General features: G+C 36.1%; 3 protein-coding genes across 3 annotated transcripts; all 3 read right to left on the bottom strand.

Annotated features, from left to right (window-relative positions):
* Positions 1-632: 632 nt before the first annotated feature.
* Positions 633-3,402, bottom strand: LOC148845005 (glucan endo-1,3-beta-glucosidase-like). Its single transcript, XM_088955165.1, has 2 exons — positions 3,265-3,402; positions 633-1,739 (listed from the first exon to the last, which is right to left on the bottom strand). Exons 1-2 carry the CDS (start codon positions 3,356-3,358, stop codon positions 790-792), a joined length of 1,044 nt encoding a protein of 347 aa, XP_088811291.1. The 5' UTR covers positions 3,359-3,402; the 3' UTR covers positions 633-789.
* A 3,307-nt stretch (positions 3,403-6,709) lies between these two features.
* LOC148845004 (glucan endo-1,3-beta-glucosidase-like) lies at positions 6,710-11,368 on the bottom strand. Its single transcript, XM_088956346.1, has 2 exons — positions 10,092-11,368; positions 6,710-7,742 (listed from the first exon to the last, which is right to left on the bottom strand). The coding sequence occupies exons 1-2, from the start codon at positions 10,204-10,206 to the stop codon at positions 6,784-6,786; spliced, it is 1,074 nt and encodes a 357-aa protein (XP_088812472.1). The 5' UTR covers positions 10,207-11,368; the 3' UTR covers positions 6,710-6,783.
* Positions 11,369-15,523: 4,155 nt separating this feature from the next.
* On the bottom strand, positions 15,524-18,436 carry LOC148845003 (glucan endo-1,3-beta-glucosidase-like). The gene is made up of 2 exons (XM_088955008.1): positions 18,273-18,436; positions 15,524-16,723 (listed from the first exon to the last, which is right to left on the bottom strand). Exons 1-2 carry the CDS (start codon positions 18,367-18,369, stop codon positions 15,774-15,776), a joined length of 1,047 nt encoding a protein of 348 aa, XP_088811134.1. The 5' UTR covers positions 18,370-18,436; the 3' UTR covers positions 15,524-15,773.
* Positions 18,437-21,922: the final 3,486 nt, after the last annotated feature.

Below are 21,922 nucleotides of genomic sequence, written 5' to 3'. Positions count from 1 at the left end.
TTGCTATATATATTGTTCATGAACAATATATATACCAAAACTTCATTGTGTTTTGCACACGACCTGACCTATATTCATCCTATAAGTCCAAACTGAATACGAAAAATCGTATATTTCGGGGGTTTTCTCTCTTGTATACAGAAGTCTAAGTCTTGTGAGAAATGTGTGAGACATTGGGTGTATTTGGGGCTTAGGGCTTCTGTGAGAGCATAACTCTACATTTCTTCTCCAATAACTACATAGTGGATTTCTGTTCCTCTTTTACCCATCAACAAAGGCTATAAGCCAAACCACATAAATATGTGTATTCTCTGTACTTCTTCTTTTTATCTCTGTTTTCTTTTTCATTCGAGTGTCATTTCGAATCTGTTTTCTTGAGTTTTTCTGTAACAAAAATGAATAGAATAAAATCTTTTGGGTTGAATATATAGGGGTTGATTCGTACTTGGTACCATAATAAAAGGATCAAATTCAGATCACCTTTGATGAGATCAAATTCAAATTTCTACAAATAGATTCCATTTGTATCCTAGTTGTCATTCTCTTTTTATTAAATTTTCAAGTAGTCAACAAATTTAATCTGATCTAGCTTTGTAGCGACGATAAGCAATCATCATCAATTAGAAAGCTCCTTTGTTCAAACATTACGGTTTTATTGCAGTAGTAAATACTTGGTTACAATGACAATAGCTTTGATATATAACTACCTTTGCAACCTTTATTTGTACATATATATATATATATATATATATATATATATATATATATATATATATATGAGAACCGCTCTCAAGTGAAAATGATTTGGTGCTTGGGTTGCTTTTGTGGTGAGAATAGCCCAAAATGTCTCTCGGTTTCTGCTCCAGGCTTGGTATTCTCATCGAACATTGCAAATATGTAGGTCTCAATGGGACCACTGGGCCTTCTGGGAGTACCCCCTTTCACATGTTGGATCAACCTGCTCAAATAAGTCCTTGCATTTGCAGTGGTTGCTATAGGGTCACCAGCACTTGGCCAGCCACTTTCTGATACAACAATCCTGACAGAAGAACCATCCACCTTCTCAACAGCAGCATAGACAGAATCCAACAGGGCATCAAAAAGGTTCTGGTATCTGAGCTGGCCATCAGTTACCACAGTTCCTGGTGCAGTGAACAAGGCATAATCAAGCCCGATAACGTTTTGGTTGTCATGATAACTGAAGTAAGGATAAATATTAGCGCAGAGTGGTGACCCTTTTTCTGCTAAGAAGCCAATGATAGGCCTCATATATTGCAGAAACTCAGCTCTGAAGACAGAATTGGAAGGAGGATAGGTATTCCCCAGGACTCCTGAGTAAGTTGCAGTTGTCACCTTCACTTGGTTTTGTAACCCAGCTGCTTCAACTGCCCTCTGGATGTTTCTCATGGCAGGAAGGACATACTGGAAATCTTGGAGGCTGACTTCATTACCAACCACAATATACTTGAAGTTGATAGTAGCTCTGTTGTCTACCACATTGCCATAGACAAAGTCATACGCCGGAGTGAGGTCATTGCCGGCAATGCGTTGAAGGTCTCTGTTTGGGACGCCAAGCATTACTTCAATGTTGGAGCCTTTAAGAGCCTGAAGAGTGGTTCGATCAGGTTCATAAAGCCTCATCTTGTTAATATTATTGGCCTTAAAGAGGGCCACAACTTCATTTGGTGGTGGTAAATTGTTGCCTTCCCTTCCGTTGCACACACCTATCGCTTGTACGCCTGTAGAAGATAGAGAGCATGGTTAATTAATTAGTTGATTTTACGTAATTTCGTATGCTTGAGTTGGATTCATTTGGTTCCACCCAATTAGTAGGGATGATCATGGACTAAGGGTGTCAATGAATCGGTTTTGGACGGATTGAACAGACCAAAAAGACACTGGATTGGACAAATTCAGTCCAAAATATTTATTATACCTGGTCCATCGGTAATAAATTTATTTTGGATTTGGTTGGATTAAGCCAATATCCAGTCTATTATATAAGAGAAGAGTATAGGTGTACCCAATCTAAATTAAAATGAATTTGAACAAATTGGATGGTTCAAACATTGAATTGGAACAGTCCAAAATGGTCCAAATTATTCATTAGATTGAATTAGACCTGGTTCATTTGTAATTGACTCACATTAGACTGGATCCAGTCCAGTCGACACCCCTACATGGACCGGGTTGGATCTTTGCTAAAATTTTTCTTTTTATTTATCTATTTATTATTATCATTATTATTATTATTATTATTATTTACTTGTAGTACTACACAATATGGAGAGTAGCCCATCCCCCAACCCAGATGCAAATGTAATTCGACCCCAAATTTCCGCTACAACCCGCAAGAGACGTTACTAACCAGCCAATCGGAAATGTTTTCTTTTGATTTTAATTTCTTTTAACAAAAGCCGTTTTGATTAAGGCCGCATGACGTACGCAGAAAAGGAGGCTATGAGCTCATCAAATCTCTAGAAAGTCTCCACAGTTAGGCAACTCTTAATTAAACCTGGGCCCAGCCCCTTTTCAATGTAAAATTCTATATTGAGATTGGAGTCTTTTGGGTCCAGAAGTTTTGTGTTCAAGCCCACAATCATAACATAAGCACTCCGAAAGTCAAGAGTAAATGGGTTTTGTTTTTTTCTTTTTTGTAATTAGTAAATGGGTTTGGTCTTCCCCATTTATTGTTTACTCTCTACTCTCTACTCTCCACTTGCGACAAGTCACGGCTTTGCTTGTGACCTTGTAGGAATCAAGCCCTTGACTTTTTGACTTGTGAGTAAGCGTAGCTCTTTGATGTTAAATTATTTTCAGTAAAATCAGGGTTATGCTCATTAGAGAATGATAACCCATAACCTACTTACAATCTCAGTTTACAGTAGTAAGTGATTTAATTAGTGTTGAATCCTCGTTATAATAAATTAAAATTTAAAACAAGATATAAATAGACGTGTTGTTGTCCATATTACAAGTTAAATAAGCAGTTTAAGCTAATAATTCATATCGTCTCTCCCGGGGTATACTACAAAATATTATCATTTCATAGAACGATGCCAAATATGACGTGTGAAATATGAAATGATTATGATTACGGAACGAAAGAAATGCGAAAATTAAATTTGAAAACATACAAAAGAACTCCACACAAAATTAAATGAAATATGAGAAATTGAAAAGAATAAGAGACGTAGTCCATGGATTTAAGAATTAATCAGGTAAAAACACAGACACTGCGTGTAGAGAGAGATAGAGAAAGACCTGTGTAGGTTGCAATACCCAATAGGAGCCCAAGAAGTAGCATTGCAGTAGCCCCAGTAGGACTGTTTCTACATGCCAAGTAGCAAATAGCCATGAAAAGCAGGAGAGAAAGCAAGCCAAAATTGGTTAATTGGTTATCTTTGCAGTGCAATCGATAGCCCTTTTATAGAGGCACAGCAAAATAAGATTTCCGTTTACTTATCAATTTTTTCAGGGTTAGAGGTCCACACGTGAACCCACCTAGCCAATAATAATTACAGTCTGAAATGCTCGCTCTGTTGGATGGCGTTCAATGCTGTGTCAACAGGAATCTTAATTATATTGAGGCTGAATGTGACAATCTCCTAATTTTCTATGGGAAGCTAATAGAGTCGCTGATGCTTTCAATTTGTCAATGGTGGTCTCTCCATTTATCACTGTTTTTAGTCATGTCAATCCACTAAAGCTTTACTTTTAAAGGATGTTTGAGGTCTTCCCACTCCCGGGATTAGATATTTCTTGATGTTTCTTTATATATATATATATTGTTGGGGACGTTGGAAAGGGCAGATCGAGTGGTTTAATTGAATCTTTGGGTTTGGGGCAAGGCAGGCCAAGTCCTTCCATGTATTCATTTACTTAATTACCTTTTGATAATAGTTAATAAAATTCTAGATTGTGTTTGGATTGAAAAAAAATATATATAAAAGAAGGAAAAGGTAAAGAAACTTATACAAATGTTATATGGGTTTTCCTATTTTTTCTTTCCTTTTTCTACTTTTTCCTTTAAACCGAACACAACCTTAAGGTGATCACCAGCCTTCCACCTACTGTTAAAAAGAAAGAATGAAAAATAAGAAGACTTAAGTATTACATGTACAGCCTCCATGTCCCAACATGCATCCATCCCCGGCCATCACAGGAGGCACCCCTTCAAGGGTTCCATATTGATTTCTTTTTAATATTTTTTTTCTTTTTAAATCATGGTCCTTTTAGCACATATTATTGACAAAATGTAAATATTATTAATACAATGAATAGGGATGTCCATGAAAAACCAAAAAATTGAAAAAGCGAACCGAATTGAGAAAATCGAATCGCAAAATGTAGTTAATCAAACCGATCAGTTCGATTTTCAATTAATCTACAAAAAAACTGGGTGGTTATATATTATATAGAAATATATATTCATTATATTTTATTTATAATAATCTATTTATAAATATGTTATATATTTTTTAAATATTTACAATATATACTATATATAATTTATTATTTATAATATAATATTATACATATATTTATATAATATATATTATAAATATGAAAAACCGAAACCAATGGATCGATTAATCAAGCTCGTCGTGGCCACGCTGTTTCTAGTCAATAAGTGACGACAACGGCAGGTTTCCTGGTAATTGCCTTCTTTTTCTCGTCTACATTGAACAGCATTTTCTCTGGGCCAACTCAAGTTTGAAACCTCAGCATCCGATCTTGATGACCATGGTAATTGGGAAAATATTTTTTCTGTTTTCCAAGAAAGAAAATACCTATCTATTTATATAGATGCCCACTCACACTAATGGGGTAACAAAATTTTGTTGTGAATAATTTTAGATTTGTTAAATTTAAATTTTTGCTGAAATTTAATTAATTATAATAGAGTAACAAAAATTAAATACTATACTACTTGATGAAACTGGATCCATAACTATCTCGATGAAGCTTTTAGGTTGAACAGTAGCTTAGAATCCTTTATTTTCTCCCACTTATTTGTTGTGATTAAAAAGGATTGACAGGGTCCAATCCTTTTTTTCAGTTATAAAGGTGAAATTCATACATTCTTGCATTACAAAAGACAACATTAGTACACACACAGCGATATGACCCAACCGTACAAACATATATGTAAACATCAACCATGAACAGATCAAGCTGCTGAAAAACGAAAAAAATAAATAAATAAATTTATGTGAGCACCAGGAGTAGACCTCTTGAGAAGCCTATGCAAATGAAACCAAACTAGACATCCAAGCCTTACCGTATAGCCTTTTTGTTAGGTTTTTTTTTTTCTTTCTTTATTTATTTATTTATTTATTTTTGAGAAATGGCCAAAGAAATGCTAACCCGTGGCAATACAAATAACAAATATGAAAATTCTCCTCAAAAGTTTTAGGCTGTCTTTGGAAATGATGTAAATAGAGTATAAATCCTGGTTCAAGGTAAATTTGCATTTTGGTTCACTTTTGTCTGTATTTGACAATACTACCTTTATGCATTCACAAATGACAAGAAAACACATTTTTCAATGTTTATTTATATTGACAATAAGATGTAAAATGTACATCAATAAAAAAGATGTAAATTTGCATTCAAGTGAGTTTTTGATAAAAAAAGCATATACTTTATTGAAATTCTCATTTGCATCCATTACAGCTAATAAAATCTGTTTGCTAAGAAAATAAATTTGTCAGAGCAAAATTAATCCAACTTTACAATTTATATGAACTGTTTTACACTCTACATATTTGTATTCACACTTATTTGTATCATCTCCAAACACATACTTATTAAATTCCTTAACTGTGATGCTTTACAAACCACTAATCATAGGGGAGAGAGAGATGAAACGGGTGTTTCCCTTGAGGAAGTAATGTAATTACAGAGTCCTCCTCCCTATTCTCTTTAAATCCACTCTATTATCATCAATGGCTAGCTATGACCTTCTGTTGCAAAACCAAGTTGAATATATGATCCAACCATTTCCTTACCCTTATTAGAATTAACCGGATGGAAGTACAAAGTAGAAAGCTAACATATACTATTTTAATTTTTTTTTATATTTTAAATCGCAGATACACTGGTTAATAACTTTAAATTGCCTGTATTTTCTGTTTTTCCACTGCATTAAAACTTTTTCTTCCTATATAAAAGAAAAGAATTAGCTCTTTTTGGCAATAAGCAAGCACGGGTACTCTAAAAAGGACAAAATAGAAGCATTTGCAATGAGAGATGGCACGAAAACCTATTATGTGCCGTTGACACATAAAATAATAAAATTAAATTTAAGAATATATTAAAATAAATTTAGTGAATGGGGGATTCTATTTCTAGTGTCTTCTGATTTAATCAAGGTTTTAAAAATTGATCAGAAACCGGAACCGTTTTAGTCACCAGTTCGAAATCGAATTGACGGTCCATTTCAACTTACAAAAATAAAATATTAAAAAATAATTAAAATAGAAAATTAGTCAAAACTATTGAATGAGTCGAATGGGTCAACAGGACCACCTGGGTCAGTGGGTCACTGACCAAATCAGCAGTTTTTTTACAAGGACCAGGTTAAGGGTAAAATGAACCGGTTGACTGAATGGTTCCTGGGCCAAACGGTCCGACCCTTCGGGTCAACGACGGTGAACACACTGGTCTAACTTTGCAGTAAAGGATTTGGATCGAAGATCATAAGTTGATAAAAAAAGAGTACTAGCAATTATTTTCACATTACGATCCAAATTAAAACATCATGTCATGACACAATAATTAAAAACCGAGTTGGTACTTGGGTTGTTTATTTGGATAGAATAGCCCCCAGTGTCTCTCGGGTTCTGCTCCAGGCTTGGTATTCTCATCGAACATTGCAAATATGTAAGTCTCAATAGGCCAATTGGGTTTTCTGGGAGTTGCTGATCCTTTCACATGTTCGATCAACCCGTTCAAATAATCCTGTGCATTTTCCGTGGTTGATGCAAAATCACCCACATTCGGCCAACCAGTTTCAGACACAACAATCCTCACAGAGGACCCGCCGATCTTCTCAATAGCAGCATACACAGAATCCAACATGGCATCGAAAAGGTTCTGGTATTTGAGATTTCCATCTTCTTCAACAAAGGATGGTGCAGTGAACACAGCATAATCACGCCTAATATTTTGTGAGTAGAGCATATAACTGAAGTAAGGGTGAATGTTAGCACAGAGAGGTGACCCAGTCTGTGCTAAGAAGGCAATAATGGGCTGCATGTATGGCCTGATTTCATCACTGAAGACAGAGGCCGCAGGAGGGTAGGTAATAACAAGGGCTCCTGTGTAAGTGGCTGTTGTCACCTTCACTCTGTCTTGTAAACCGGCTTTCTCTACTGCTCCCTGGATGTTTTTCATGGCGGGGAGGACATATGGGAAATCTTGGACGCTAACTTCATTACCAACCACAATATATTTGATGTTGATGGTGTCTTTGTTGTCTACCACATTGCCATAGACGAAATCATAGGCCGGGGTGAGGTCTTGGCCGGCCATGCGTTGAAGATCACTGTTTGGAACGCCGAGCATTACTTCAATGTTGGAGCCTTTCAGAGCCTGAAGAGCGTCTCGATTCTTATCATATGCATCGTAGAGTCTCATCATCTGGATGTTGTTGGCTTTGTAGAGAGCCACAACTTGTCCGGGCGGTGGCAAATTGTTTCCCAGCATTCCATAGCATACACCTATCGATTCTGCACCTGTAAAACATAGAGAGAGCAAGGTTTAATTATCAACATGCATGATTATTTGTATCTTCAAGATGATAAGTATTAGATATAAGCCATGGCAAGGTCGATGATCTCTTCTCCTAATTTTGCTAGCTGCTCCTTCTAATTCAATCATAGATCTCAGTTCTTTTTAATTATTATTATTATCATTATTATTATTATTATTATTATTATTATTATTATTATTATTATTATTATTATTACTATTATTCTAGTTAATAATAATTAAGATGAATTAAATTATTACCTAATAATTAATTTTTGAATTGCCAATAGTACTAATGATCGAGATGTCCAATTTGTAGTGGCTGAACTGAATGACTTGTTGCTTTGTTTTAGTAAATCAAATTGAAAAGCATAATATGTTGGAGAAAATAAAATTATATTCAGGCCCAATTTCAAAAAATGAATGAAACAAAACACTCAAGAAATTAAATCAATAACATAGGCTTTAACTACTAAAGAATGATCATATATGGAGAAATAGAAATTGAAACTGCACTGGTTATGAATTAATGGGAGTACATAAAGTATTGCAGTAGCACACACAAACACAGACCTCTCAGTGATCCAATAACCATTATCAGCTCAAGGAAAAGTATTGCAGTAGCAGCCATAGACGGGCTGTTTTTCTTGCTATGTAGCACATACTATATAGACCATGGAGAAAGCGAAAGGTTGAGATTCGTAAACTCTTCAGCGCAATCGATGCTCCTTTTATAAATAAAGATTGAGGAGGCTAACTTAATGCCAGTTTTATAACAGGGAGTTATGACTCAACTGAATGGTTTATCGCTTTGTGTATAATGAATAAGTTATTTAAGCAGTGAGAAACTCCTTTATGTGGCTGAAACAAACACGCAATGCAATTCAGCCAGCATTAAGGATTTTATCTCCTGTAATGTAATATTTACTAAGATTTTAAATTAATCAGATAAGATTTTAAACTTTTTAAATCTATCTCGCCACTGATGAAAAGTATTGGTTATTCATTTCTCTGTTTCTTCTTATTAAGGGTAAATTGACACCCTGCACATAGGGGCCAGGTAGTAACACTTTGCCCTCTAAGTTTGTTTTGCAACAAAGGCCTCCATGAATATCTAGATATTCCAACAATTTACCCCCTGATGTGCCAACGGGGTTCACTGTGAAAATAAACTTACTAAATTGCTCATTTGAGATGCTATGGGATTATAACATCAAATATCAAAATGATGAAAAAATAATCATTCTAAAGCACAAATTGTTTTCTAGGAGTTCAAGATGAACTTTATTGAAAGAAAGTTGAAAGAAACATGAAAAAACAAACTAAGTTAAAAGAGAAAAATGGTCTCATAAGATGACATAAGGGTAGTTTGGTGTTTTAAATATATTTAAAAGAAAAATGGTCTCATAAGATGACATAAGGGTAGTTGGTTTTAAAGAAAATAAACAAGGTGGCTGCCTGTAATTCACCCTTTCACTAATCTTTACTATTAAATATTATATTAATGCTAAAGCTCGAAGAAACGAGTCAGAATTTTCTAAACCAAGATTTCAACCATCGGTTCACTAATTATTTTCGGTTTCACTTGCCTTCACCACATCCTCTAATCTCAGCCATCAAAACGGACTACCAAAAGTTCAATTAATCTAATCTATACAATCAAATAATGTACCAAGACTTCAATTTTCAACCACCACCTGTTTCAACCTTCTCTTCACCCTGACCTTTTTCTCAAGTCTTTAGCTGTTCCACAACAACCATTGATTCACTTCCATTTCTACTTAAGGCTTCACTATCGCCCCTCATCATGATCTATTTATTATCATTTGTTACCTCTTCCTATCTCATATTGATATTCTTTTTTTTTTTTTCTTTTTTAAAGGATAAGAGGTATACAACGCAACACACCCTCTAGATCCTAGTGGAATCCATTTACAACCCTCTAGATCCCGCTTTGCACATTCGTATCCCATCTACAACTGCAATAACAGAGGCGTGGTCTTATCATCCCAACCTCATTAAAATACTTCTCTCTGACTCTCTCAGACCTTCAATCGAATAGCTTAAGAGTGTTATTATTTATGCTCTCTCGTTGAATGTCTATCAGATGAATCTCGATTAGTGGAGGCTAATGGTTGTAAGAAGAGGAGAAGAGGGGATTTGGTTCTTCGTCCCTCTCATTCATTTCACAAGAAACAGAAATCCGTTGCAAAAGGAAAGAACGATACATAGAAAGAAAGAAAGAAAGAAAGGAAAGGAAAGTTTGAACTTAGATAGATATATAATGAATATCTGAGGAAGAATAAAAAAAATGATGAAAGTTCAAAACATACCTATGGATGTAGATCTTTGAACCGTTGCTTGTGCGCGCTTGGAAAGAGCAGAACATAGAATACCTCTGAACCGTGAAAAGAGAGGATTTAGACATTTGAATCGTTTCTTGTGCATCCTTGGAAAGGTAAAAACGAAGAAGACCTCTGAACTATGAAAAGAGAGTGTTTCTGAGAAAAAATGAAGAAGGAAGAACTCGGTTTACTTAAAAACTTCCTCCTGTGAAAAGAGAATGAGTAGAGAGAGGTTGGGGAAGGAGAGCCGAAACGAGTAAAAGTCGGGTTGGCTGGAGTTAACAGTTTACACTGTTCGGGTTCGAGCTTCGGCCTGAGCCCATTGAAATTTTGACAAAGTTCCAATCTTAACCCGAAAAAATTACATCTGTTCAATGAGTTCAAATAAGCCCCCCGCAAATCACTCACCAAAAACATCTCACAGATATGTGCTGTGAGACGTTGTGGGAAATTATCTTGTGGGGGGCTGATTTTAAGTCCTGTTTGATACTTTGATCTACGATTTTTTCTCATCCCGTAGGTGTTTAAACTGCAAAATGATGTGAAAACCCATGTTCACACGTGGAACATGGCACATGTGTTTGAGATTTTAAGATAGGAGTCATAGGACGTAGCGAAAAGCAGATAATGGATTCAAAGAATTACGCCTTCGGATGAGAAATTCTGTGCAAAAACAAAGTGATTCTCCGAAGCCGATAAACCCAAACAACATTCTATTTCGAAGAATCGTGAGAATTATCAAAAATGAATCTTTGGAGTGATGCCAAATAGAGCCTAATTGGCTGAAGTGCTTCTTCCTATGGCCCCGAAGGTGTAGAGGAGACATCTGACTAGGAACTTTCTTTCTCCACCTCTGCTTTCGGTTCTGAGCACCTGTCGTTTCGAGGGATATGAACCTTCACATCACTAGCTAAAGAGAAACTAAACCAATCTCGTAACTGGGGCTCTTGCTCCACTGTGTAGGAATACCCAAAGAAACTTCCCAAAGTCCATCAGTTGATCTACCTGAGCTGCAACGACCCCCTGAGCGGAGCAACCTTCTGTCTCTTGTAAGTCTAACACTATCATGTCTATCTCCAAAGGGAGACTTGGCTGCAAGTCGACACTGCTTTTAGATTCGGGTGAAGGGTCTTGGCAAGCAAAGAAATCTTTAGTGCCTCATAGAGAGACCTTGAGACTCTCTAGCCTCTAGCATACAGATTTTAGGGGGAATAAAGCTTGTGGGTGATGTTATCCAATCCAAGATGTCTCGAACCACCTCAGCACCATGGCCATCCCCTCACTCAAGGGAACCTCAGCCCAGCCATAAAGCTGTACTCATAAACACAAAACTCACCTAGCCGAGCCGAGGTGACTCTCTCATCGAAACTTGGACATCTCAACTCGTACTCTTCGAGTGTACAATACAGGGCCTTGAATCCTAGGCATTTGACCCGAATCAAGGCCCTATATTGTATACCTGAAGAGTGAGGCACCTGCCGAAATGGGCTTCAACAATAAGTCTAACTAGCCCAGCCTAATGCCTTCAACGATGGGCAGTCTACCCAAAGAAATTGAGTTGAGCCATAAAGGTCTACCCGAGCTCCTCATCGAAAAAAATAATAAAATAGGGGATCGCCCTCATGAAAATAGCAATCAAAACTTGAAATTTGAACAACCCGCCAACCAACAAGCTAAATACCATACCATATTAATATTCTCATTGCTTTATAATTAGGGAAAACTCCACTTTAGTACCCTGAATTTTGGGGGTAGTGTCAAGTAAGTACCCAAACTTACAAATGTGTCACTACAGTGCCTAAACTTTCAAAAAGTATCAAGTTGGTTCCTATCATTAACCAATCGTTAATTATCTGTTGAAAATGTCAAAAGTACCCTTCAAAAGAAGACACTATTCATTGTTTTCTACCGTGAGACTGGACCAGTTATCTTCAAAGAAAAAGAGAGAAAAAACATAAGAAGTAAACAATGTACTTTTCGAAGGAAGGTGAAGCTGACAAAGGTTGGGCTGAGGCTGTGTGTAGGCTTGAAGGGAGTGAGGGAGAAGGAGGTGTTTAGTAGGAGAGGCGTAGGACGTTAAGGTGTGTGAATCAACTTTATAGAGGTGGCTAACACTTTCAAGCTGCAAGCAGAGTAGTATGTCTTTTAGATTTCCTACTAAAGGCAAGTTTTTATCGATGCTAGACTCACTACTCAGAGGTGGAGGCCATTAGACTTGCAAGATAGAGCCCCTTCCGGTGTAATGGTGTAAATCTGGTCCTCCATAGATGGTCCCTAGAGAAAGAAAGAGGCAGAGTGCTAGACGGTTTCCAAAGGTGGAAGGTTTGTTGCTTCGATGTGTCTTTACATGCCTGGAGTTGGAGGACATTTAAAGAGTTAGGGGATATCAGGGTGTCCACGGTACGGTTAACAAAACCATGGCCCTTTTTTGTAAATTGAAACAGTGGTACTGGTTTTTCCATTTCGCCAAACTGAAACCGAACCGGTACCACCGGTAAACCGGTCCACCAGTTTCGATTTTTGACTAGTTCGGTTCTTTGGTTTTTTGGTTTTTTATATTTATAATATATATTATATAAATATATGTATAATATTATATTATAAATAATAAATGATATGTAATATATTATAAATATTTTAAAAATATATAATATATAAAATATATTTATAAATAGATCATTATAAATATAACATAGGTATTTATTTATATATATAATGAATATATATTTATACATAATACATAGAAAATATGCATCATATATTAAAAATATATAAAATATACATATAAATATATATACCGGTCGATTCAGTTAACCGTCAATTATTTTGTAGGTTTACCGAAAACCGAATTGATCCTTCAATTTTTCAAAAATTCTGAACCAAAACTGAACCAATCGGTTTGATTAACCACATTTCGTGGTTTAGTTTTCTCAATTTTTCATTTTTTTATGGACACCCCTAGATATGCTTGGGGGGCTTCATTGATGTAGCGTAGGAAAATCTGCAATTGAAAGAAGTCAAAGCAGTGAGGACGTTGGTAGTCTAAGCTCATGCTCCTTTAAACTTGCCATAGTCGATTTCGGTCCAAGTTCCGGGTAAGGATATGATTTTGTAGTGAGGGTACTGGTGAACGGTCCAGAATTGATAGCAGTGGATTCTCTAAGGGGGTACAAGATGGTAGCTATGGACTGATCTAAGGCTGTGGAGAATCAAAAACCAAAGACAGTATCTCCGATAGAGGTTTCAACTTTCAAGCTCTAAGGAGGAAAGCAAGAGATCAGTTCCTGGCAAACGTCAAATGAATTTGGGTTTTCTTGTGAGTAGGGGAAGTCAGAGGAGGAGAATGTGTTTCGTGCTCGTAGAATAGAGAAGTTGGAACCTGATTTGGAATGGAGTCCAGTTTCTAGGTTAACATACTTAAAAGAGTTGGAAATAAGATCAAGGTGGCGAACATGTTGGGAGTTGGAACTTTGCTTTGTGGGCAGAGGCAACTCCACCGAAGAGGCATTTGGGAGGCTCAAGAGGGAGAGTGAAGAGGAAAGAACAGCTAAACAATCGAGATCAGACCCGAAATTAGAAGAGGCTGAGAACTTATTCACTCTAGATAAAGCAGACAAAGCTTTCTAAGTTTGGGGGGTTGCAATTGCCTCTTGGAAGCCAAACATTGAGAAGGTTATCGTGGATTTTGCAATCAATAAGGTGGATAAGGAAAGTAGATGTAAGAAGAATTCATCCAAGGGTAGGGGCAGAAAGGGAAGAAGAGGTGGAGCAAAACCAGGCTTATGACTTTTTTCTTCGTCCGTTAAAGTCTATTCTTGGGGTGACGTTTGAAGGAGCAAGCCAAGCCAGGGTGTGGCTTGGTTGGATGATGGTTGAGCTTTTTGTTTTTTGGGAGGTTCAGTCTCAAGTAGAGGTGTCAGTTGAACAGGATTTGGTCCAACCTGATCCATTGCGATGTGAGTCCACTTACAAATGGACCGGACCCAATCTAGTCCAAATCCAATACAAACCAAATCCAAACCAAATGAAATATAAAAAACAAAACATATAAAAATTTATAAAAATATATTAAAAGGAAGAAAATCTAAAAATTACAAAACTATACCCTTTTGGTATTAAAAAAACACTTTTGTAAAAGTGCTTTCATATAAGTACTTTTATAAAAGTGCTTTCATAGAAGTGCTTTTATAAAAGTATTTTCCTATAAGTGCTTTTGTACTTTTATAAAAGTACTTTCCTAGAAGTGCTTTTATAAATTACTTTCATAAAAATGCTTTCATAAAAGTGATTTTATGCTGGTTTTAGTTTTGACCATTTTTTAATTGGACAAGGATTTGGCCTCATGATTCGATTATTGGAAATTTGGTTTAGGTCCAATTTAGACCAATAAGAATATGGACCAATTTATTTTGGATTGGCCCAATCCAATAATAATAGTGGACTGTCCAAATCCGATTTGATAAGGTTAGGATCAAATTGGATCCAATCCAAAACCAGTCAATTGACACCCCTAATCTCAAGGTAGAAGATAATGAACAGTATCTTCTTTTGAATGGTAGTTTTGACAATTTCAATAGATAACTGGGGGTCAGTTAATGGTAGAGACCAACTTGACACTTTTTGAAAATTTAGATACTAAAATAACATTTAAAAATTCGGATACTAACTTAATACTACCCCCAAAGTTTAGGGTACTAAAGTGAAATTTTCCACTTATAAATAATTAAAACCGTGGGAAGGTCTGAACCGGGGAAAAGGGATTTGCAGTCCCCCGCCTTACCACTCGGCCATGCCGCCAAAACGATACAAAATAGATAGAAATATTTCCTTTTTGGGGGATTACTGAACCTTTTTTTTTTTATTGAACCTAGTTGATTCCCTTTGATTGATTGTATTGTATAGTATCTCAAAACATACAACGCCTAAAAACCGAAACAAATACGATTGCCTCGTCCCTTCATTCTTCCTCTATGTTGTTTACGAAATCTGATTCTTTTGGGGCCTCAATTCTATCTCTACTGCAGAATTGGACATGAGAGTTTCTTTTCATCCAGCTCCTCACGAATCAAACGATTAAATAATATTACAAATATGCATGTAAGTTAATGAAAAATAAATGCCTTTATTATGGCTCAATTGATACGGTAGCCGGTCGGTTTGTACCTGCATAGATGTGGAGTTATATGTTCTAAACCTCATCGACTTGTTCTAGTTTTCTATAAATGTCAAAAGGCTATCAAATATCAATCAAAAGCAATCTCCAATTTTCTCTTCCTTTTTAATCACCATATAGAGGATAAATGTATGATGCCGGAATGGCATGATCTACCACTTATGAATTATATATAATGGGAAGCAAATTATCAAACTCAACAAAAATTAAAACTAAGACCAATCTTTGAAGAAAAGCTAGAAGGTCGTCAAATTCAAACATTAAACTAAAATTATAAGATATTATCATAACAGTAAAAACTTCATTATTATGAGATATCTTCAAAATCAGAGAAGCCACAGACTAGACGTCAGATTATATCACTAGAGTCGTTTTTCCTTACTCTTGTGATTCCTACGTGTCTAACCAAAACCATTTATTTAATACGAAAAATACATTAAAACAGAAGTAAACTGTGGCCACTCTGGCCAGTGGCCACATTCAAACTCCAATCGCCCTTAATTGAAATTGATCTGGTACTTGGGTTGTTTATTGGGGGAGAACAGCCCAAAATGTTTCTCTGTCTCTGCTCCAGGCTTGATATTCTCATCGAACATTGCAAATATGTAAGTCTCAATAGGGCCATTGGGCCTTCTGGGAGTACCTCCTTTCACATGCTGGATCAGGCCGTTCAAATAAGTCTGTGCATTTGGTGTTGTTGCTGCAGACTCACCAGCATTTGGCCAACCACTCTCCGATACAACAATTTTCACAGAACCCCCGCCTGCCTTCTCAACAGCAGCATACATAGAATCCAAGAGGGCATCAAAAAGGTTCCTGTATCTGAGCTGACCATCTTCTGCCACATCAGATTGAGCAGTAAACAAGGCATAATCAAGCCTAATAGAAGCTGGGTTCCCACTGTAACTGAAGTAAGGGTAGATATTAGCACATAGTGGTGACCCTTTTTCAGCTAGAAAGCCAATGATGGGCTGCATGTATTGCAGATACTCAGCTCTGAAGACGGAATTGGAAGGAGGGAAGGTATTATCCAGGACTCCAGAGTAAGTTGCAGTTGTCACCTTCACTAGGTTTTGTAACCCAGCTTGTTCAACTGCTCTCTGAACGTTTCTCATTGCTGGAAGGACATATTTGAAATCTTCGAGACTAACTTCATTCCCAACCACGATATACTTGAATTTGATGGTATCTCTGTTGTCTACAACGTTGCCATAGACGAAGTTAAAAGCCGGAGTGAGGTCGCCTCCGGCAAACCCCTGGAGGTCACTGTTTGGGACGCCAAGCATTACTTCAATGTTGGAGCCTTTGAGAGCCTGAAGAGCATCTCGATTTGGATCGTAAAGTCTCACCATCTGTATATTGTTGGCTTTAAAGAGATCCACAACTTCATTCGGTGGTGGTAAATTGTTACCTAGCATTCCGTAGCACACACCAATCGATTGTGCACCTGCAACAGAAACAAATTAAGCAAGGTCTACTAAGATGTTTGTAATCTCAATAGACATAATAGATAGCCATGATGTACGTATAGCACTTGTCCTCACTTGGACAACTTATACAGAGAAAAGAGATAACCAAGAGACCAAGACAACTTTTAGTTTAGATTATGTCTGAAATAGAAATTTGAACGTGAAACCTAATAGGATATTCGGATTTGGCGAACTATGATATTTAAATTATTCAATTTTAAATAGACAAGAACCTTTTATTATTATTATTATTATTATTTTTTTTTTTTTTTGGGGGGGGGGGGGGTTGGTGTTGGGTTTGGCTAACCTAGGCTAAAACTGCAGCTCTACTTCTCTTTATTGTGTATTATCTTGCTTCGCGGACAAGCTTTGGCTTTTATTGCGGGCCATTGTCTCTGAATTGACAATTGGGCCCATGAGTCTTTCTTTTTGGGGTTATGTGGGTAAAGTCCTTGATCGATCAATTTTGCAAATTCTCTCTGGCTCTGATCTATGTTTTATCTTAATTATGGACAAAAACAGCATTATTGAGACCCCTTCACACAATTACAAAGATGAATGGCCTCAAGAAGGCATAGCAGCCATCAAAATCAATTTCACCACAGGAAGGAAACCAGTTTGTAGGTCATCTGAAACCAGGTGATGGACTTCATGATAATTTTTAAGGCTTAGTTTGCAAAGGAGTACAAATACAAATTAATAGAGTGTAAAACCTTATATTTTATATCATTTTGTATGTATTTGTACTGTATATATTTATATTTATATTTTTTTTTTTACAAACTGAGCCTAATGAAGGCATCAGAATGCAAAATTTACATCACCTTTCTGCCTTTATCTCTCTCATTTTAAAATAGTGACTGCACTATTCTATTCCCTGTTTTATTCCTCCAAAAAATATCCCTCCTATTTAATTTCATTTATTTTTTTCCGTAAGTTGAGACCACATCATTTTGCTCTACGATTTAATCCTAAACAAACCTGAAGGAAACGTAAACAAGTGATTGTTGGATCAATCAGATCATTGCAAGTTGAGAATTTGTCCCGATCTTTTCTCCAAAACAAAAGAAAAAAAATAATAGTTTTCCCAATCCCGTTCCGGAATAGGAGGATATGAGTTTTATTATTCTCCTTAAATCAAGGACACAACAAGTAATCAGCGGCTTCAATACAATGTTAATTGCATGTCAGAATTCATTTTTACTGGGCCAGTCATGATACAACATTTCAGCTGGACATGTGGGACCTATGTCTATATAGCTGATGTGGCATATCATGATATGGCTAGTATTATGAGTAACTAACTATAGGTAATCTTAAATCATTGAGATTGATGCCAAATCACCACCACATGTATGTCAGGCACTGCTACTACTATAAAGCTTTTTATTTTACTTACTTTTCTTCTTGCACTGGATATAATAATTATCTCACACCCAACGCATATGAAGACAAGTAAAGAATAAACAACAATTGCATCTCAATAACTAACGTGTATATTTATGTGTGTATAGAGAAAAGAGAGACCTCTGAAGAGTGCAGTAACCATTAGCAACCCAAGAAGTAGCGCCATAAGAGAAGCCGTGGAAAGCCTACTTTTTCTTTCTAAGTAACACATGGCCATGAAGAGAACGAAGAGAGAGAGAGAGAGAGAGAGAGAGAGAGAAAAGGAGAGAGAGGAGCTCAAGATTCGTTGCATCTTCCATGCATTGATGCTCCTTTTATAAGGACAGACGAGGGTTAGTTTGAGGGACTCACACATCACTGTAGCCTGTAGGAACTTAGAATTCAAGCCCTGACCGTGGAAACTATTCCTTCAATGGGGCCCACACCAGTGAAGGTCATGGAAAAGCCATGGAAAAGCAAGTTGTGTAGGGACAAATGTGTGTGAATTGAAAATTACTTATATGAAATTTGAACCAATAAAAAATTATTTTTTTAATCCTAAATATTTCTAGTAAAGGGTCAACTATCAAGGTTCAAAATTTCGATATGATACATCCCATACTGGATATAATATATCAATATTGTATTGTATTGGATACTTTACGATATGCCTATTTACAAGGGTTTCGGGAACCATCCTCCTTTTAATAAAAAATAGTTAAAAATATGCCCAAAAACCAAATTTTGAAAAAAAAAATCTATAAAAATATAAATACGTGTTATTTTAAGTACCATTACATAGTGGTATATCAATATTTTAAATCATGGTGGCTACCATTAAATTTTATTAATTATGGAAAAAAAACCTAGAAGGGGGGACATAAAAACCTTACCCCTCTAAAAAGCTATACAAGGTATTCAATTGGCTCATAATTATGTCCAGTGGATACAGTAAAGAACTATAAAAATTTATTTAAAATACAACATTAGACCAACTTTACTAATAAATATAATATGTATATATATATATATATATGAGCAGATATATTTAAATCAAATTGAATCAAATTATATCAGATTGGATAGGAATAGATCAATATTCAATCTAATTATAAACAGATCGAATTCAGATCAGCCTTAATGGAACCGAATTAGAATTCAGGAAATTGTGTGTAAAATGTAGTAGGAATGCCCCCAAATTCAAGAAACCTCCCCAACACACCTATGCATATAACCCGGTGCAAAATGTGGTATTCTAGTTTTAACTTAAATCTGTCCAATTAAATACATTTTTTGCATGTTAAGTTCAAATAATCCATATGGCACTAACGCTTGGTTTGGAAAAAGTGCAAATGCAAATATATATAGTGCAAAGTCTTATATTTTATATTTCTAAACTTATATTTATACTGTACATATTTGTATTTGTACTACTTCCAAACTGAGCCTTAAGTATATGGAATCAAAATAGAAAAGCAATACATGGTAATTTATGATGAATGTAAGGAGTATAGAATAACAACACCACCTAAACAAAGAAATCTTAGAGCATAGGAGAGTGAACAAATTGGAGATATCTCAATTTCAATTATAATCCAATCAGGATACCAGAAAAAATAAAATTCTTAGAACATTCTCCCCAAAGTTGTAAAGGATTCGTGTAGCCTGGATATGACTTGGATAATCATCACCAATGAGTCTAGATGATTAATGAAATACAGCCAAATTCAAAGTACGTAGTGAACAACAAAGTTTGTTTGATATTAAAATTTTAAAATTAATAACATATTTATTTATATTATATTTTAAAATGCAGCTGTGTATATCATATTTCTCGTGCTGATTTCTAACTCTCTTAGAAGTTTGTGGTTTTTTTGAATTTGTTAAAATATATAATTAAATTTGAAGCTATTTAAGCTCATTCACAACTAACTCAGTTAAGAAACTGAATGTAACATGGGAAAGGTTCAAAGTATCGATATTAATTAATACGTCGATAAGGCATATTGGTCAGCATCGGCCTTTTTTTTTTAATTCTATTTACTTTTTTTCGATTTTGGTTCAAAAGAGCCGGTTTAAGTCTCAACTACCCTCTGAACCAGGCCCTGATCCAATACAACCCCTATAAAGACGTATCGAAAAGATACGGACCAAATACATAACGATTTTTTTATCATTGGTCTAGGGTGAACATTAGGGAGCCACTGTACTTCGGGTGTAACACTTATTATCCCCTCGTATAATGGAAAACCACCAGTCATATCTTGGCCATATGAGTTCCATAGTGGATCTTGCAGGCTGTGGGAAGGGCTACATTGACACATCTGGCCCAGTTTAGTAGGCCTGGGGCCACAAATTTTGGATCCATGCATAATTGGGTTCATAGGTTCAAGACTGGTTAAGTACTCGGAGGAGAAAGGAATCCAAAGTGAAACCAACCTTGACGTCATCAGTTATTCTCTCTTGTATTTTATATTATTTTGTATGTATTTATACGGTACATATTAGAGCCTCTATATCAGAGAGAATAACTGATAATCTGCATCATCATCCTGTACATTTACAATGGAACCAGACTCTGCCATGTGCAGTCTGTTTGCTTTTGTAGGAATAGAGATCTGGAATTTGAATCAGAACAAATATGAAATTGTTTGATTGGACGGAATTGAAATACTATTTTCATTCTTAGTGGAATGGCATGCCCATTCGAAGGAATGATTATTTTCATTCTCTCCCTTGGGAATGAGAATCCATTTCAACTGATTCCAATTCCAATTCTGATTTCTATATGAATCAAATAGATGAGAAGAATAAATCATTCTAATTCCAATTCTGACCACAAACCAAATGCACCCTCAATTCTACAGTTTTCTTCTTGATTGGGGCAAGTGAGAACAGAATTGCCGCCGTGAATAGCTGAGTCATTCTTGTAAGGACGTGCTTTGGTCAATCCAGGCCAGCCCACAAAGTCTCGATTCTTGGCATCCAGAACCCATTTCGCAGGGGATAGACCGAATGATAGTTCAGTCTATCCAAAGTCTCAATTCCCTTGGCACCAAACCACTTCCGGGCCCAAGATAGGCCTAATTCTTCAAGCCACGCACAGACCTATCCGCATCAATAGAAAATAAGACATAACTCTTCTGGGTTCAAGGTTGCAAGAGGCTGTTCGAACAATGTGAACATGGGCTTGCACTGATTGAAGTTAAACTCGTTTCAGCTGTCGAGTATTTTTTTCACAACCCAACAACACTAATTATCCATCAAACTTAGTTTGAAAAGAATACAAATACAAATATGTAGAATGCAAAATTTTACATTTTATATGTATTTACACTATATATATTTTTACTCTTTCCAAACTGAGCCTCAATATGTTTATTGTCTAAAAGATCAGTCAATTATTAGTGGTCCAGATTTGAATGTTTTTCCTTCAAACGTATCGAGACCCAAAACAAGCATGAGTTTGATAATCAAGCCATTTGTTAGTGGCTAGAACTAGAACTTCTGTGGAATATGCCTTTCTGATATTTTGGTTTCCCAATATTGATGATACGCTCATCTTAACGGATTTCTGTTAATTTTCACAATAATATATTATGGACTGACAATCTTCTACATGGATTGCAGTCGCTTTGGGGCCCAGGACAACTGTTTGCCATGTGACCCAGAAGTAAAGTCACACTAGGAGTTATCGACAATGACTTGGAAAGAATTCCAGCCCATTTCAGTACCCATGTTGCCATCTAAATCTGTGGGCTATATGGATTGAAGATTGAGACAAAGCCCAT

The sequence above is a fragment of the Nelumbo lutea genome, chromosome 7, assembly GCF_056320005.1.
Source record: "Nelumbo lutea isolate HS-2025 chromosome 7, American lotus-T2T, whole genome shotgun sequence".
Taxonomy (NCBI): Eukaryota; Viridiplantae; Streptophyta; class Magnoliopsida; order Proteales; family Nelumbonaceae; genus Nelumbo; species Nelumbo lutea.
Note: the sequence above shows the minus strand (reverse complement) of the source record. Positions and strands in the feature narration are given on the sequence as shown.

What these genes read in the sequence shown, in the direction of transcription:
- LOC148845005 (XM_088955165.1), bottom strand. Translation starts at nt 3,358, where the DNA reads ATGGCTATTTGCTACTTGGCATGTAGAAACAGTCCTACTGGGGCTACT. An exon ending in GGGTATTGCAACCTACACAG is followed by an intron (nt 1,740 to 3,264) that starts GTCTTTCTCTAT and finishes TATCTTCTACAG; the next exon opens with GCGTACAAGCGATAGGTGTG.
- LOC148845004 (XM_088956346.1), bottom strand. Translation starts at nt 10,206, where the DNA reads ATGCACAAGAAACGATTCAAATGTCTAAATCCTCTCTTTTCACGGTTC. An exon ending in TCAAAGATCTACATCCATAG is followed by an intron (nt 7,743 to 10,091) that starts GTATGTTTTGAA and finishes TATGTTTTACAG; the next exon opens with GTGCAGAATCGATAGGTGTA.
- LOC148845003 (XM_088955008.1), bottom strand. Translation starts at nt 18,369, where the DNA reads ATGGCCATGTGTTACTTAGAAAGAAAAAGTAGGCTTTCCACGGCTTCT. An exon ending in GGTTACTGCACTCTTCAGAG is followed by an intron (nt 16,724 to 18,272) that starts GTCTCTCTTTTC and finishes TTTCTGTTGCAG; the next exon opens with GTGCACAATCGATTGGTGTG.